The sequence below is a fragment of the Phycomyces blakesleeanus genome (genome assembly GCF_001638985.1).
Source record: "Phycomyces blakesleeanus NRRL 1555(-) unplaced genomic scaffold PHYBLscaffold_23, whole genome shotgun sequence".
NCBI lineage: Eukaryota > Fungi > Mucoromycota > Mucoromycetes > Mucorales > Phycomycetaceae > Phycomyces > Phycomyces blakesleeanus.
The window spans coordinates 103,805-122,984 of NW_017265156.1; the positions used below are offsets into that span (position 1 = coordinate 103,805).

The window sequence follows — 19,180 nt, forward strand, 5'->3', positions numbered from 1 at the left end:
CCGAGTGATATGTCAGCCGTGAATAATAGAAGATAAGACTGATCTCTGGTCGAGCCATCCGTGCTTGCAGTATAAAAGTACAAAGTCTACCAATTAATAGGACCTTTGGAAAAACAGTATTTTTCGGTTGTTCAATTGCAATACTTCCCACACAAGCAGCACCCAGGAGACTCGACAAAGCTAGGGATAAGGGCATGAAGGACAGAAGCGGAAAATAAAATAAATTAAGAGAGAGAGGGAATTGTGCAGGAGACAGTACCATATGTTGTGGATCGGAAATGAATATGGTCATAAACCAAAGACACAAAGAAACGACTTGCATTAGAAAAAACACCAAACGGTCCAGAAAATCGTCAAGGGTATTATTGATCAGGAGGTTGTCATAAAAGTCGAAAGAAAGGTATGGATACTTTGGCCTGTCATGATGAAAAAATGAAAGAAGACGAAGAGTGATATTGGATCATTCTAACCATACAGATCAGTGTGGGGATTATAAGAATAAGAGTGAAGAAGAAAGGAAGAAGAAATGAATTGCAGAATGCCAATAAGTGCGTGCGTGTGTCCAGGGAGTTGAAAAAAAAAGATGCGTGAAATTGAAACTTATTAAGTAAAATAAAATAAAATACATGTCCTTAAAATTGCTTTCGATTTTTTTTTATTACTATGATAGAAGGAAAATGTCTGTCAGTGATGTCTTTACATTCTTTGTAAATTTCTTGTCTTTTCATATTGCAAGCGGTTACATGTATATAAATGGAACAGAATATAATTATATTACATCATTTATCATTAGATAATAAGCACCTATCAATATCTAACAAGCTACATGACAGTATAAAAGGCCAAGACAAAGAAGAGCAATGAACTGAATTGAAAGAATCAATCTATCAACACACTAATGATATGTATGCGTACACAAAGTATAATACAAGGCTACAAACTTATCCATAGTTTTATATATCCTATATTTACCATAGGTTTTGTCTGATATACCTAGAGAAACAGCTACTTACATACACACATATATGTGTGTGTGCGCTTTGAAATGTTGCTGAATTGAATTATATTTCAGCAACTGTTATTTACTTTTTATTGTTAATATTATTTGCTTTTTCTTTTGCATGTAGTGTGGTGGATCAAAGCTATAGAAATACACGCACACATGTATAAGTACATATATACTTATATATGCCATAGGTATCGTGGAGTTGACAGCATAAAATTGTTAATCAGTTACTAGTGAGTAGAATGACTAAATGTGCAAAGTACTGCCCTATCTCTTTTTTTTCATTTTTTTGTTTCATTAATATTGGAATCATATTTTTTGGTTTCTGGTTTGTTTGTTTCATTCTGTTGCGTTGATACATACATAGATACACACACATATATATATATGTGTATATGTATATGTATCTATGTATGTGTTGGTATTGGTATTAATAGATCCATTTTCTACAAGTAGTGGCCTTGCAGTGACACTCCATTCTGTTTCTTGTGATTTCTTGATCGCCTTCCAAGTCATTAACCCCGAGATATCCGCCTCCATAGTCCAGTGTGAGTTCTTCCCCCTTTTCAATTCGTCGATTGCTGAAGAATGCTATACGGTGGTAATAGACATCTGCGCTGTCGTAAAAGACGGAGTGAACCTTGAGATTCGGAGCACAAGAATGGTTGATAAACCGACTCACGTTTCCAAGGTGAAACGCATCGATTACATATTTGTTTTCTAGACCATGACGTATAGCAAAATCCATATCAAATAGATAACTCAGAGAAATTGAATCATAGAGACTGCCGCGAAACTGGCCTTCTTCCTCGCCGATGACCTCGCCAATGTACTCCTCCACAAACGTATTGGGCTGGATGGTCGTGAGGGCCCGGACACCCCATCCCTTATTAAATGTTTTGAAGACCTCGAGTTCCATTTGACGTCCCCTTTGAACAACCCGATTTCTGCATGATGTGGTGCATCTACAGACGGATGTGCACTCGTAAATGGCTGTTCCGGGAGGGATGGCCAGAGTTCCCCTGCTGGTATAAGCCTGAGTGTCGTGACAAGGTTCGTTGTCCTTTCGGCAACATGTAGACCGTATATTGCAGTCACATGCTTCCAAGAAACTTTCATCTGGTTTTGTGACACCGTCGGAGAGAATAAGTCCAGTAAGGTAGGTAAAGTGGCGTAGTGGTTCATCATCTACTTCGTTCACCAACCAGACGCGTGGATTAACACCCTTGAAATATAAGCGCCCATCTTCCTCAACGAGTGGATGCTACACACAGAAAGACCCACAGACACACGTACACACATTAAACAAAAAAGAAAGTACGAAGATAAAGATAAAAGGCTGTCAGTATCACAAACAGACATGAACACACGCACACACACACATATATATATATTTGTACAGAATAAAATAAAATACAGGGAGGTTGCTTACATTTTCTGAATGCTGTTTCCTAATGTTTTTTAAAGATTCATCAATAGCCTTTGTAAATCTTTCACGGTATTCAATATTCTTGATCGGATTCATGTAATTTTCTGATAAATCTTTCTAATAAATTTCATAATAATAAAAGGAAAATTTTGTTATGTGAGATTATATTATATAGTATTCAATTATATATTTATTGTTTCTACGCGTGTGTGTGCAATGTGTTTTGTTGTCAAGAATAATGTGTTTCGGAATGTATACACAGTACATTACTTTGTTTTTATTTTTATTTATTTGTCAAGCTCATTACTTACTCCAGTGTACGGCATAATAAAAGGCATGGTTATTCTGGTCAGCTTTAGTGATGCTACTATCTTTTTCTTTTGTCTCTTTGAGTTTCTGCTACTGGTTTTGACGCAAGCTATAGTCTAATGAGTAACAATGAGACATTGGTTTTTTATGTTTTTTGTGTTTTTGAAGCACGTAATGATGAGGACATGTGTGCATGTAAGTTGAGTGCCATTCGGATCGGATTTGATTATAATTGATGCAATGTGAGGTTTTGTTATTCTTACATTACAATCTGAGAATTCGCTTCTTTTTGCCATTGATACAAATTTTTACTTAATGATAATGATGTTTTCTTGTTTTTTTTTATAAAGAAAAAAAAATACACAAAAAAGAGAGAGAGTTGAAAAGAGAAAGGAAGAGAGAAATATTTGTTCAGGAGATGTAAAGAAGAAAAAAGAAAGAAAGAAAACAAAAACAAAAGAAAACAAAAAATTGTTATTTTATTTTTATCCTTTTCTGTTGGCGTTATTTTTTTTTCTTCTTTGTTTCTTTTTTATCCTCATATTTTATTTTATTTACTTATTTGTTAATTTATTTTTATTTATATATAATTTGTGATTGGCTATTTTAAAATGATAATTTATTATCACAAGATTATAACTTATTATCATTCTATCAAATAAACATGTTTTTTCTTATGTTTTTACATGTTCTTTACCTATGTTTTTTTTAAAACCAAGGGTTAATAACATGCTTATAGGACATCTCCGATTTAATTGATTTGATAAGGTTATGTATTGCTTTATTAGGAAGCATAATCTTATGGTAAACACTACTTCACTTTATCAAAGAAATGTATTTGCTAGTATCTGTGCTATTGATTTACTTGAAAATTGAAACAGAAAAAAAAAGTACCAATCAGAAAACAAAGAATAATATCTATCAAAATATACAAATTGATATCTGTATTTATGAGAATATATATCTTTTATATGCATCTAAAAATCATTAAGAAAGCTAAAAAAAAATAAGAAAAAAAAAACAAAGCATTTTATACATTTATTTATCTATCTATTTGAACTCATAATAATACTCATCTTTGTTTTGCTAGAATAAACTTATATAATTTTTAAAACTGGAAAGATCATCACCTTCATATTTTCCAAAATTGGATATAATGATTACGTAAGCATCTGAGAAATAAGTGGGGTTGTTATTTATTTTTAGATAAATTAATTAGTTAACATTTTTATTATAAAATATATATGTTTGTATTTTATAATTTTATTATTATTATAATACAAAAAAAATTGGGGTTTTATTTTTATGTTTTGAAAAAAAAAGTAAACACGTCACACATTACCAGTTTAAGAATTAGATACCGAATCAAAATAAAAAAACTAAAGGAAAGCAAAACCAAAATTATTAAATTGCATATTCTTTTCTGTTTTTGAGCATTATTTTTTATTAGAATAGTAAAATTTAATTTACTAAAAATAGATTATATGTTATTTTTTATGCCATTTAAAATATAACTGTATTCAATTTGATTTATATATTTAAAGCATATATACTACTAATAACATATCTATATATTTTAAAAAAAAAACAACTTAAAAAGTGATTTTAGAGAAGATCGTAAACATTTTCTAAATTATTCTCTGAATATTTCTTTTATTTTTCTTATAATATAAGTTAAGCTATTTTAGGATATCTATGGCAATATGACCGGCCCGGAAAAGTTGTTGCATGATAATTGAAACAAACTATAACTATATAAGTAAATAAGGCTTTTTTTTTTACAAATAATATTATACAATCTTCAAAACCCCCTATTTATTTTTGGTTCAATATTATTAGGATTTGATACTAAGTTTTGGGCATAATAAGTTGCAATTATGATAAATCAATTTAAAAGTAACAATATAAAAAAACTATTCTATTATATAATAATTACTATAAATTGAAAATATATAGTAAAATACAATTGCAAGATATACAATTTGAACTTTGAAGGTACATTGTGGTATATACACCACAATTGAGTGAAGAACAGACCTCACAACCAAACACTGGTTCCTTCTTGCTAATGAACCTGGTAAGTTAACAATCTCCGAAACTGTTACACACCAGGCACATGTACACTACATACTCATACAGTGTAAACCAACTATTACACAACAGGGATTTGAATTATAGGGATTTGAATAGTAGCAAATATAAAAACAATATTATTTTGTCTCTTTAATAAATAACACTCTCACAGTATCTACTTTTCTTATTATTGAGATACTAACCCATAAACAACCCCGAATACCTCATACATAATTCGAACAATAAGATATATATTTAAGATTTCAATTACTTTTTTATAAAAACAAAAAGGGATATACTAAACATGTTTCATATTTCTTTCTTGCTGAATAGTGTAAAAATAAAGCAAGTTTTCTATATATTTAAATTACAATTGGGTGAAGAACAGACTCTATAATCAAACACTGATTTCTTCTTACTAATTAACCTAGAAAGTTAATAATCTTTGAAATTATTATACACCAGAAACACGTATATAATATACGCATATTGTGTAAATCAACTATTATATAACAGACATTTAAATTACATAGATTTTAATAATAATAGATATTGAGGTTTATGAATAAGATTTTGAAAAAAAAACAATATCTACTGTGTTGTGGTGGTTGAAGTTGAAGAAGTTTTTAAGAGGAAGAATTGAAGATTTGAAATTAGGAACGAAGATTCGTGAGAACTTGTGTAGGTTTTGTTTATTGAGAAAGATTTTGTATCAAAGTTTGACCAGGTTCCTACACTGAACTACTACTGCTATTTATATTGTTTTGGATTGGGAAAATTATATGACTGGGGTCAGGTAATCGATCCTATCTGAGCCTTAATCAGAGCAACGTGATCTTGGGATAATTAATGTATGATTAATTATATAAATGTGTGTAGTCCCAATGAAGTATTAACATCGAAAGTAAATGTGTTTATGAGTTATAATTATGCTTATAATAATCCACTGATGTATCCCATATTATGGTGATATCATCATATGAAATATAATCACTATCATGCATGCTAAACCTGTGTGTTAAATAATAAAGTAATCGGTAGACACCTTTGACTGGAATAGCTGAGGCCTTATATTATTTCCTTCAGACTTATTCTCAATTACAGCAGTAGTCAATACTCATTTACAACATACTGTAAGAGTATTGTTTATTTAAGAAAGAAGATCATAGCTGTTTATATAGACATTTGATTATCTAATTTAAGATTCACTTTATTTAATAGCTGGTTATTACTGAAGTAGTGTGAAGTGTATAAGTGTCTGATATGTGTTATGTTTCTAAGATATGACTCTGCCAGTTTCATTAGCAATTATAGCATTTGTTTTAGAATGTAGAGTTTGTATTTTACTTAATTATGATGTGTATACTGCAGATATAAAGAATATTATTAATTTTATTTAACAATTTCAAGATACTTAGTTCTCTTAAATGTATTGAAATCATTAAAAAACTAATAGATAGTATTTTTGAATGTAAATAAGTTTTTTTAAAAGCTTTCATCTATTGATAAAAGTTAAATGAATGTAATTTAGCAATTAAAATAGTGATGTAAATGTAAATATAAAATTATACAGACATGCATAATAATATTAAATAAAATTAAATTACATCAAATTTATAAATATATATAATTATTATTTGAAAAGCAATTACTCTATATATAATGTAGCAAGCAGCTATAAATTTTATAGAAACAAATATTGAGATGCATATTTAAAATAAATAAAAAAAATAGATTATTAATAATCTGTAAGATCTCTATAGATATTAATCACAGCTTGACATCTTCTCTACATGCTTTTAATCAAGCATCCCGCACTCTCTATCTAACGTAGCCCATTATTCTTGTAGAGTCACCTCCAAACTGTTCAAAGAGTTGATAAAGACTCTTCTCTTGTTAATTTATCATTTAAGAGTACTTTATATATTCTTAATGTAATTTAAATTAGGACTTTGGACAGACCAGAAGTCAAACCTAACAATCTGATAGATTCTCTTCTATTTTTAGACATATGCCTCTGTGTGGCTACTTGTTCCATCCTCCTAAAAAATGAAAAGCCTTTTCTTACATTTGATAATAGCTGTAAATCAAAGATAAAAAATTTGTGTCAGAGTATTAATATATTTATTCTGATTTATGAATTTGTTCTTGATGACCTTTAATGATCCAAATGTTTTACTCCAAAAAGAGTAACAGAATATTACACTATTATCACCCACTTTACCATAGTAATAATATGTCTTTCTTTCTATCTTTCTTCACATTTTTAGAAGATATACTTTGCTTTATTATTGCTCTCCACGCAGGATTAATATCCATCAGAACATATCACACCAGCTTATTATTCATTGGATCAATTCATTTATAACTTGACTCAATCAAGTCTGATCTTCTTCTGTTATTTTATTAAGCAAGACTTGTATGTAGCAATATAAGATTTAAAATCAAGACACATGACATAGTTGATCACTGTGTTTCTGCAAATATTAATTAATAATAATGCTAATGTTTTTCTGGGTTGATTATATAAAATAAATAAATTCTTTTATATAATTCTTTTTAGATGTCTTTCAGTTTTCTTATTAACTTTTCTGAGTATTCCAATTGATTTACAAGGCAGTAGATTGTCACAAATCTTAATATGCTTTTTATTGTTTGTATACTCAGCAATTTTATTTCAACAATTACTATAATCTCACAGAGTATAAATCTGTCTTTAGAAAATAAAATCTCACCTAATATTTCTTTTTTTTATTAATAATAAGAGTCACAAAAGCTCTTTTAAAACTTTTAAATAAGAATACTATTTTCATTAATAAACTTTTGAGCAATGAGTATAAAATGTTTTTTTTTAGTTTTATTTAATATTATTGCTTGTGGCTATATATAATTATTTTTATTATTTTATTAATACTCATTTACAGACCTAACATTCAAAGAAGTTCTCTAATAGGTAGTTGAGAAGTTGGATAGAGTCAACGCTAGATTTTATCATCTTGTTGTGAATAATGACATAGAAAACTACATCTGAATAATGAAAATATTTGAAACAAAATCTTTAATAAATCATTTTAATTTATATCTATAGCTATTTTAATACTTTATTTTTAATAACTTTGATAGTGCATGTAAAACTATTGGTTTTTATGATTACATTTTTGCTACTTGTCAGAAATTTAATGAGATTGCGAATTTAAGCAGTGTTTTTTATTTCAAATTTATAGATCTCTAAAAATAGTACAGATTCTAATGTTATTTATCAGCATACAAAAAAATTAAAAGATAAATTACTTTTTATAGTAACTTATTTGATTCCAAGTGAATATATTTATTAATTTCCTTGGTAATTACATAGTCAAAACCATTATATAACTGTTAAGAAAATTGACAAAATTTCTAAAATAAGGACTCTAGTTACAAAAAAAAATATACTAAGCGACCATACTTTAAAAACTTATTTTATATAGTCAAAATAAAACAAATCATTAGCAAAAAAATAAAAATTATCAGAGTATTTTAGTAAATAATTAAAAAACAGATACTGAATAACAATCGGAATATTATATGATATGACTGTATTCTCTCAATGTAATTCTCTTGATCCAATTCTCTTAACAATTTTATTGTATGCTGATGAATGATATGGATAAAAAAAAACTTAAAAAGAAAATGGAGCCCAAAAAATATTTTAAAAACATACCTATGGAATATTTCTAAGATTAGATGCTTGCTACTACTCAATAACTTATCAACTTCTAAAACTTAGCAGAGTCTCAAACATTAATAAAAGAGATTCAAGTAATTTTTGTTCTTGTCTAGTTTTGGAAGAGTAAAAACAAATGCTAAACAAACTAAGTTTTCTCTCTTTAGCTATTTATTTTTTTTAATATCCAAACCCAAAAAAAAAAGTTCTGGTAGTTTAGATTTTTTTTGTGATCCCAGAAATTTACAGTGAACATATTTTCAAGACAAAATTTGTTAGTATCTATTTTCTTTTTGGAACTTTACTTTCTTTTGAGATCCAGATTATACTTTAACATCAATTTATTAGAAACAAAAAACAGTACTTAACTTCTCGATGCCAATAAAGTTCTGGATAGTAGCAAGCATCTATTAAAAAAAAATCTAAACTATTAGCACTTCTTTTTAAGTTTTAATATTAGAAAAATAAATAACCAAACAGAAAAAAATAGTTATTTTATCATTTGTTTTTAATCTTTCAAAACGAAATAAATACAAAAAAATCAATTGCATTTCTTTTTTGAATTCTAGCAATTATGAAAAATTTTAGATACTTGAAAATTATAGGATAGTAACAAGTATTTATTGTATCCAAATCTTTGCTATATACAGTAATTTTAATAAGAAAGCTCTATATTATTTGATTTAATTTAATTTTCATAACTAATATCTTTAAATATTAATATTATAGATAATTATTCTTTGTTCAACAGAGAATCCGGCTGTGTTGTCATAATTTTTTATTTATTTGAAAATTCAAATAAAAGTATTGCTATTAATATTATATATATTATTATTATTTTTTTTGCTGCTGGTATTCAACTACTTGATTTCATTAGTAGTCAAAATGTCTCAGGCTATTTCTATAAAGCTTTTCAAGTATTTTTACTTATATAGATACTTTTAAAGCATGTTCTGCTTCACATCTTAAAAGTCTGATACTTATTCTGATAAAATAGACAGTAAGACTCATCTCTCATATTACATTATTGAACATTTTATTCCATCTGACCTTACTTCTTTTTCTGCAATGGTTGATAAGACAGTAAAAACCATTTGTAAGGCACGCAATTTGAGAAAATAAGGTACACAATTCAAGGAAATAAGACGCACAATTAAAAAAAGTAAGATGTACTTTTAAGATTTTAATTTGTTTTTTAGAAAAACAAAAAGTGACATATCAAACACATTTTAATTTTTTATCTTGCAGAGAATCATACCAGAAATATATAAAATCACATTAATATATATGACATTTAAGAAATAAAAAGTCTTAGTTTCAGTATATATAATGCGGTTTACAATGCTCTTCAGTAATCTTAATATAATTATTTTGGCTATAAGAAAAAAACAGAAAATTACAAATAAAGTAGAGAGATTGCTTTTTATAATAATCATAATATATAATCATAGATTTTTTTTCAAAAACTAATGTGAGACATCTAATTTAATTGGTGCAAAACCTTGGGAAGCTACTTGGCAAAACTATATTCAAGAGACGTTGATATAAATGGAAATGATAGAACCAATTATAGTTTACTAAAATAACTGTTTGCAATTAAATACTTTATTATTTAATAAATATTTTAATACATTTTTTACTTCTGTTTCTGTAATATATACATAACAACTCTCTTTTTTAAAGCAAATATTTTGCCAAAAATGAATACTACCTTTATCAACACTAACTCCATTCATCAAAATGTGTTGAATATGATTTCCTTGCAAGGAATAACTATTTCTCAAGATGTTTCTCAATTGGAAACAACTCTAACTATTGGTTATCCATCTGCTTGGAATGAAAATATCATTAAGATCCTTCTTTGCCTGATAATTGGCACCAGATTTTACACAGAACATGCTATCTTGAATAACTCTGGAAAGACAAGACTATAGCAGAAACTTTGCAATGCTTTCTGTAATCATTCAGATGTTGTCCATTATGCAGTATCTCCTCTCAATTCTGGGTTTGCTAGTAAATATAGAGATGTCAAATATATAAAGAACAAGTTTCAGTCAATTAAGAAGGATTTCTAAAAAATTACTACGGAAATCAGAAGAACTGGATGCGGTGGATCTCCTCCTCAAGAAAGATATATCCACTTTGACAACATGAAAAAGATTACCTTGAGTAACCCCAGTTTCTTTCTATTGATGTTGATGGAGACAAATTTTGTTGCTGACAAAGCTGTTGCTAAAGCCGTAATCAGTATCTGCCAAGATAACAGTGTTACTTACGAGAACACTCAATTGACAACCCCTTTCTTTGTCTCGGAGAGATAGTCTGAGATGAGTCAGTAGCCTTACAACACTTCCAATTCTGTTCAATCTCAAAGACAAGGTACAGAACCAGTGTCAACAACCGGGACCAAAAAAACTATGCTATCTGAGCTCCAGTAATCGTTTCAGGAAAACTCAAAAAGTCAAACTGATATCATAGCATCTATGCATCAGCTTCTCAGTACCAGGTACCAAAGACTTGAAGAGCTATATAAAGATACTCTTTCGCAGTATAGACTGAATATGACAGCATCTTAAGAAGTAAGACATTTGGATTGAGAGAGTAGAGAGCTGATTTTCGCATATGAATATAATAGACAAGTTATAGCTGATAAGAAAGAGGATGAATCATGAAGATCTCTATTGGAAATACTTTCTGGACGTAAAAGATCAAGAAGTTTATCATCTTCCTTCACTCATATAAATGTGTTAGATTAATAAAATCAATTATTTTTTCTTACTTTGTCTCATATAATAATATATTCATCATTAATTATTTCTTATTTATTTCATTAACAATATAAAAGCATAGCTTTTTAAATCATTTCAGCCCAATTTAAAACTTATTTTAAAGAAAATATATAAATATTTTATGAGACAATATACAAAGAATTTTTCTTTTCATCTCTTCTAAGTTTTTTCTCTATACTAAGTCTAGCTCTTAATTGTGTAGAGAGTACTGGCGTAATGATAATATCATTATCATTGTCAGAGCCGTTGTTGTTACTCTTATCATTGTTTACTATGTTTAAAGTTGTATTATTCATGTTATTGGTATGAGCAAATTCATATATTGCAGGTTCTTCATATTGTGAATTGTTAATGTCTTGTTGCAACATATCATCAAGATACTCTTGACTGTCTCCATATATAATACACAAATTATATAAGATATACTATACTGTTATAACTTCACACATTCTTTTTATATTAAGAACATACAGATCTTTAAACATAAACTACTACCTAATTACAATCGTTCCAAATGCATTCTTAATAGCAAATCTGGTAGATAATTATATTTTGTTAAAGTGCTTTTCATATTGAATATTTGTTGAATAGCTATATAAAATCATACAGTACTTAAGAATTGAATATGCTGAATCTGATATTATTATAGATGTACAAGTATAAATATAGTGTAAATAATTATATATTTATAAAAATATACCTTCTACTATATATAGTCACAATCAAAAACGTTTTGACCTCTGAGCCCAAAAAATGCATGAAAGAAATCATGGCATGTATTCAACATGCAACTGCTCCTCAGTAATAAAAGCTAAACCATTCAAACTTCAAATAAAAAAATTATATATATGTTTATTATTGAAATATAAAAAAAAATAAAAGATCAATATTTTGTATGACCTCCTTTAGCCTCAATTACAGCCTGGCATTGATGCTGCATGCTTCCGGCCAAAGTTGACAAAAGTTTGAGACCTATCCTTCACCACTATTGTTGCATTACAACCTTCAGATCTTCAACATTTTTAATACTGGCCCTCTTGTCACTCATGCGCCTCTTGAGAGCCCAACAGAGATGCTTGATGAGGTTGAGATCTGGGCTTTGAGCAGGCCAGTAGTCAAAACCTTGGATCTCATGGCTATCTTTCCACCATCTCGAGTATGACCCAGTATGACAGCTGGCATTGTCCTCTTGGAACACGAAGCTCCTGTTTTGTTCCCACAAAAGATTTTGGAACGAAGAGAGAAAGCTCTGAGCCAAAGTGTTTATGTATTGGTTTTGGTTTACGTTACCATCTAGGAACACCAAAGGGCCAAAACCACCAGCCCAGAAACAGCTCCAGATCATCAGACTAACCTTTCCCCACTTGGTTCCTTTGATAATATTTTCTTACTTGAACCTTTCACCAACTTTTCTAATAGCTCTAGCTCCTCCATCATTACCCTCAACTGTGAACCGTGATTCATCTGATTACACTATGCCTCTCCACTGGTCATCTGTCTAATTCACATGCTCACAGGCCCATTCCAGTCTTCTTTTCTTGTAGCTTTTGGTTAAAGCTGGCTTGTGAGCTGTGATATATGATCTGAAGCCCAAATGCTTCAGACAACTGATTATTGTCTTTCTGCAGACAAATACCTTCATGTTCTTTAAGAAAGCCCTAAACCTAGAAAATGAGACAAAGGGGCTCATGAACTATTTGAACAAAGTGTCTTTCTGTTCTCTCATCAATCTTTCTAGGTTGTCCGGACCCTTTTCTTGGCTCAGACAATTCTGTCTCGTCCACTCTCTTAATGATGTACTTGACAGTTGACAGACTCATGCCAACTACCAATGAAATCTGGGTTGTCCCGTAATTTACTAAATGCATGTATATGACGCATCCATATTTATAGGGATCAGCTTTTTCATATGATCCATGAGTGTTTTCTGATGAATTTGCATCTTGCATATTAGATTTGATTAATAATATTGGGAGAAAACAGTGCTTTTATTTTTATTTTTTTTAATTTTTTTAGGCATTTTTTGTGGGGGTCGAAACGTTTTTGATTTTGAGTGTATGATCTTGGATTAGAAAAAAGACTTTAGGAATTGTGAATTATATCATTATAAAGATAACCTGCTGTAAAGATGTATGTATCATTTTGACTACTTAATTATAGAATATTTTAAAAGAAGTAGCATATTTATTGTTTATCAATATTATTTATCTGGATGTCTAACCTTGATCTTTGTAAAAATCTTTTTGTGATCACATAAAGTCATGAGGGACATTGAGACATTGCCATGTCAGTCAAGCCAGCTATTTTCAAATGAAGCTAGTTTCTGAACTACTACAAGTTTACTGTCAATTGCACCAATATAGATTTTTAAATGTGAATTTCCTATTCTGCACAATACTTTGACAAACTCTGATATTACTCTGCAACTTTCTCTAATAGTTGATAACTACTTGATTGTGTCATTCAAAAAGCAGCAGATCATAGCTTTAAGAAATCTCTCAGTAAACCAGTAGTAAGCTGCCTGGCTGATACCACACATCTCTGATGTCATTCTGTATCCCAAGTGAATGTTACTCAAGTACCAGAAAACAATAGCCACCTGTTTTCATATGAGATAGCTAATATTTTCTCTTTCATTTATTGCTTTGAACTTAAAGTCTCTGGACAAAACATTGACTATACAGTTGAATATTTTTCTATTGATTCTGTAATGATGACAGAAGCTGTTGATTCCAACTCCATTGTATAAGTGTGAGTAGAAAAGTGTCTACTAATATATGTTGCTTCTGTCTAAGTTACTACATATTATATGCTTTGCAGTGATATATATAGAAGAACCAAGGTAGCAGATAGTTTAAAAATCATCTATCATATGATTATTTTTAGCAAGCATTATATTATTGTATATTTGAATGAGTGCCTTATATATGTTTAACAAATACTTTCTCATATATGGTAAATATCTCATTTCAGTTTCTGCTTCTTCATAATCTTCATCATTGTCAGATACAATAGTTTTTTGAAATGAAAATTAAAGGCTATATATAGTCTATATCTCAGTTTCTGTAAGGTCAGTATTAATATTATTTATTTTAAATGTTTTATAAGATAGAAGTAGTAAAAAAAGTAAAATATATATAAAAAAATATGAGAACATTTTAGTCAAACCATGATTTAAAATTATTTTTACAATTTTAATATCACTTCAAGTTATATCAAGTAGTTTTTCTTGCAAATTTACATGTAAAACTACTTGGTAGAATTAATATTTTTCAGAAAGTCATTCATAATCTTTTGCATATAATTACTATATTTATATAAAACTTTTTTTATCACATAATTTTAAACTATATCAAGGCTGTTGAAGAGCATCTTTAATGTAATACATTGTGATTGACTCTATTAACTTTTGTAAATAAATTTCATAAAAACAAATTGTGTATATAAAAATTAACTTGTAATTAAGAAAATAATATACACTTCCTTTCTCAATTATCTCAGATTTTACTATAAAAAATGTTCTCCTTTAAATTTATGTATAAAGATAGTCAAGGAAAGAACATTAATAAAAATGGTTCTCAAGCTTTAAGTCATATAATTGATGAGAATTGTCATCGTTTTAAAACAATAGTAATCTAGTTTCAATTTTGTAAATCAAGAAATAGAAATAGAATTTCAGAAGCCTCAGAGATATTTTTTTTAAAAAAGAAATGTTAATTAAAAACATATTTATATATATATATCCAATCTAGAGTGATCAGACAGAGAATCAAACATTTCTTTATTAAAAAGAAGTAAGACTACCTGTTAGCATAATAATTATACTGATGAGAATATCATCAAACTCTTCAAGCTAAAAAATGAGAAATTGCTAAGTGACAAGGCTGAAGCAAAGTAGCTGAATATAAACATCAGAGTAGTGCAATATTGAGTGAAGAGATTCGATAAAAATCTGAACAACTTGTTCAACTATTGCAAAAAAAGTAGGAAAAAAGGTTGACAAATGAGTATAAGAATTGCATTAAAGAGTTTGTTGCCAAAGATGCATCTGTCTATGTCAAAGATATGATAGACTATCTAGTCTTGGTGTTTGGCAAGATCAACATGTCAAAAGAGACTTTCAAGACATTTATAGTCAATGAGTGCAACCTCACATTCGAAAAGATCTATAAGCAGCCTATAGCAAAGAACAGTAAAAAGAATATCAAGGTCAGATATAGCTGGATTATGTAGATAAAGAAAACAAGTATCAATTATATGACAAACTGTGTTTTCTTGGATAAGTTTGCCTTTGGTATCAATATGTGTCAAGGAAGAAAATAGTTTGGGTAGAGAAAGAAGGGAGTGACCATTACCACCTTATTATTTTTGGGACTATACTAGCCAAGAGTCTTATTTATGTCAGCTTGTGAAACTTTAAGTTCTGCAAGTAGTTCTTTTCTGGTGAGTCCAGCTCAAAGGGTATAGTGATCAGATACTTTTTTATATTCACAAAAGCTGTTCTTGGTGACATAGACAAGTATATCAATATGAAGGGTAACTAACTAGTGATAGATAATATACAAATCTACCAGAGTGCAGATATCAGTTGTTATATCTCTTCTAAGGAATACAATTTAGTTTACCTTCTGATATACTCTCCAGAGCTGAGCTCTATCAAAATGTTCTGTAAAATGATAGACAGATAAAAAAGAAAGAGTTTGAAAAACAGAGACTATTCTCATCAGAATTGAAAAGGATAATATAGTTTAAGTAATGAAGACTACCATAACATTGTTCAATATTCTATGAATCAGTTCACTAAATGTGAAAGTAAAGAATCTTTATGATTTCTTATCTTTTATTTAATATAATATACACTCAATTATATGACTTAAATTCTCAAATTATGCATCTTATATAGTGTTCTTACTATATTTCTAGTATAGAAAAATATTCTTCTACTAACTTTTAAAGAAAACAAACAGATGATATTTCTTACTCAATTGTTTATGCAATTTCCTATACTAATATTACGCTATTGCTCTTAACTACGGTAGAGTTGAGATTAATATTAAGTATATAGATAGTCATCTTGCAAACATTTAGTTCCATCTTTTCAGCCTCAGTCAACTTATTAATCTTTTTGCTTATAATATACTTGTAAAAGAATCAACCAATATTTCACAAGTATTGAAGTTTACTAATATTATTTATAGATTATTTCTTGATTTTACATATGTTATTATACAAATTAAAAGAGATAGCATATTCTGTGATATCAATTTACATATTATCTTCATTGTAAGCAATTTGGCCGCAGAACTATAATATTTGCTTTACTCAGCATGCATTGTGAAACAAGCTAACATGCAATAAATTTTTTAAGATGTCTCACATATCTTGTTTCAAATAACAGAGAGAAAATAATAAAATCAGCCAAATTAAATTGATTAATCACATTAGCAAGATTGTTCATTTACTAATAATATCATTAAGTTTCTCAAGATCTATTACACTATAGAAATACAAGAAGAGATTTTAGTTTCATCTATAACTATCACAGTTTTGACTGACAGATATGCAATAGTAGATAGTTATTCACACATATTTTACAATGTCTGATCAAAGCTGGCAAATGAAACATAAGTTTAAAATATCATTGAGAAAGAGTATACTATCTTTTTTACTTATCTGCCTTTCATCTTCGCATTCAGTCTGATCACAAATTACTATCAAATAGATAGTACAGTGTTCAAATAAAAGATCACGTTTTTTTGGCAGGAAGACCATAAAGGAAGTATAAGACTCTGAGTCTTGCTCATAGACATTCACAATACCCAAGAAAATATTAGATCTTTGATCATTGTTGAATCTCTGCCCACTGAACCAGTTTATTCTCAAGCAGTTATTTAAGATATAACCTATTAAAAACATCTATCAGTGTATCTAATATGACAATTATCTAATTAGCATAGATCTATAGAACGTCTTTTTTTTTAAATTTCATCTCATAAATATTTTACAAGGGTCTTTAATTCACTTGAAAGAAACATATATACTAATTTCAAGTATTTCCATTTGGTCTATCATTTTCTCTATTACTATTTATCAAGATGATATAACTAGTTCTTTGTTAGATAAGATATCAAAAAATCCATGTGTCTGCATATCTAGACAGCTTAATTATAATTTTCAAAGCCTCATAATTGTTAACAATGCATACTCAGAGAGTAGTAAGCAAACTTCAGTGTCTTGAGTTTTTTATGACATACAATAGATTGATTATATAGTGCAAATAACCAACTCAGTGACAAGTAAATGAATATGAATAGAAAAATAATTTTATTAAGAAATAAATAAAAAGAGCTGTTTAACTACTTTGGGTTATCTCTATAGTTACATCACTATTTTAAAGTTCACTGCAATAAGCAATACAAGAAACACTGGTAGATATGATCAATTGTGTCACATTATTTATATATGCTCTGGAGATGATCAAAGACTATATCAACTACTTTTAGCAAAAATTAAATGCTGCTGATACACCCAGCTTTTTTTTCTATTCTGAAGATAGTCCTATTTATTTACTAGCTGGCATATAGAATACATATTAATTCTATAGATGAATTGTTTAGAATGTCAGAGTCAACTTCTTTTGAGTAGCTGAAGCATTTCTGCCTTGCGATTATATCTGTTCTTGGCAATGAGTACTTGAGAAATCCAAATGAAGAGAGTATAAAAAAACCTGTTCAAGAAAGAAAAATAAGCGGCTGTTTTGAAATGCTAGGTTCTTTTGATTACATGCACTAAAAGTTAAAGAACTAGTCCACTGCTTGGCACAGGCAATATGTTGAAAAGAAGAAGACTTTCAACTATTTTTTGAAAGTTGTTATTTCATAAAATCTCTGGATCTGACTTGCTTTTTTTTTTGGCTTATCTGGGTCCCTTAATGATATCAATGTCTTGGATTGGTTGCATTTTTTTTTAAAAATATCACTAATAGAAAATGTTGTAAAATTAATTTCACGATTAATAACAATGCTTAAAGTCAGGGATATTACTTGAAAGATGATATAAATTTAACATATGCTGTTTTTATTAAAGCTTCAGTGATTTTCAATTTGCAAAGAATAAGATACTTGTATATATATTATATGTTTTTTATTATTTGCACTAAGAGCAACTTCAGCAGTGAGAGAACTTTTAATTTATCTAAAGTTAAACACTGCTACTTTAGCTAAAGAAAAGGTCAATTTTTCCAGCAGTTCAATTTATCTTTTTCTTTAAATAAATTTTGAGAGCGTTTTCATCAATTAATTTTATCTTCCTATTAAATTTAATAGGAAGACAAAGAAAAGGGACTGTCTTTTATATTTAAAGTGAATTTAATCGAACTGCTGAAAGGACAAACTTTAGCTAAATCTTTAAATTTAATGTAAAAGTAGAAATAAAGTGGACTGCTGAAGATGCTCTGAGACTATAAATCAAATTAAGTTAAAAATGTTGTGTATAGTAATTTGTATTGATGACTACTTTGATATTGTATTTATAACAGTTTTAATAATGCATTTATGGCTAGCTGTTTTTGTTTTTATATCCAAATTTCTGTAACCTGCTGCAATTTCAATATTAAAATTCTGTATGTTGAATTTTTGGCTCTGAATGGAATTTTTTGTAAACTTTTACTTTTTGATGAAAATAAAATTGTTGCAACTCAAGTATTAAAATGCTGATATAAGACTGCATACAAATTTGCATTAGTCTGAAAGGCTAGCTTACTATGTCTTATTTATATTTTTATTCAAATAAAATATAAGTATTGAATAAAAGAGTTGTACATATTAATAAAATGTTGGAAGCCAGAATAATATCTACTAATAATCTGACTA

At 28.6% G+C, this 19,180-nt stretch overlaps 5 protein-coding genes across 5 annotated transcripts; 2 read left to right on the top strand and 3 right to left on the bottom strand.

Annotated features, from left to right (window-relative positions):
- Nucleotides 1-1,436: 1,436 nt before the first annotated feature.
- Nucleotides 1,437-2,531, bottom strand: PHYBLDRAFT_156239 (hypothetical protein; the record flags this gene model as incomplete). Its single annotated transcript, XM_018433474.1, has 2 exons — nt 1,437-2,270; nt 2,439-2,531. The coding sequence occupies 2 exons, from the start codon at nt 2,529-2,531 to the stop codon at nt 1,437-1,439; spliced, it is 927 nt and encodes a 308-aa protein (XP_018286884.1).
- Nucleotides 2,532-10,220: 7,689 nt separating this feature from the next.
- Nucleotides 10,221-10,841, top strand: PHYBLDRAFT_149855 (hypothetical protein; the record flags this gene model as incomplete). The annotated part of the gene is made up of 3 exons (XM_018432356.1): nt 10,221-10,338; nt 10,489-10,525; nt 10,616-10,841. The coding sequence occupies 3 exons, from the start codon at nt 10,221-10,223 to the stop codon at nt 10,839-10,841; spliced, it is 381 nt and encodes a 126-aa protein (XP_018286885.1).
- A 587-nt stretch (nt 10,842-11,428) lies between these two features.
- On the bottom strand, nt 11,429-12,773 carry PHYBLDRAFT_172702 (hypothetical protein; the record flags this gene model as incomplete). Its single annotated transcript, XM_018436856.1, has 3 exons — nt 11,429-11,696; nt 11,805-11,843; nt 12,664-12,773. The coding sequence occupies 3 exons, from the start codon at nt 12,771-12,773 to the stop codon at nt 11,429-11,431; spliced, it is 417 nt and encodes a 138-aa protein (XP_018286886.1).
- A 2,052-nt stretch (nt 12,774-14,825) lies between these two features.
- On the top strand, nt 14,826-15,542 carry PHYBLDRAFT_172703 (hypothetical protein; the record flags this gene model as incomplete). Its single annotated transcript, XM_018436857.1, has 2 exons — nt 14,826-14,939; nt 15,297-15,542. 2 exons carry the CDS (start codon nt 14,826-14,828, stop codon nt 15,540-15,542), a joined length of 360 nt encoding a protein of 119 aa, XP_018286887.1.
- A 163-nt stretch (nt 15,543-15,705) lies between these two features.
- On the bottom strand, nt 15,706-17,225 carry PHYBLDRAFT_66958 (hypothetical protein; the record flags this gene model as incomplete). Its single annotated transcript, XM_018441714.1, has 3 exons — nt 15,706-15,786; nt 15,935-15,975; nt 16,979-17,225. The coding sequence occupies 3 exons, from the start codon at nt 17,223-17,225 to the stop codon at nt 15,706-15,708; spliced, it is 369 nt and encodes a 122-aa protein (XP_018286888.1).
- Nucleotides 17,226-19,180: the final 1,955 nt, after the last annotated feature.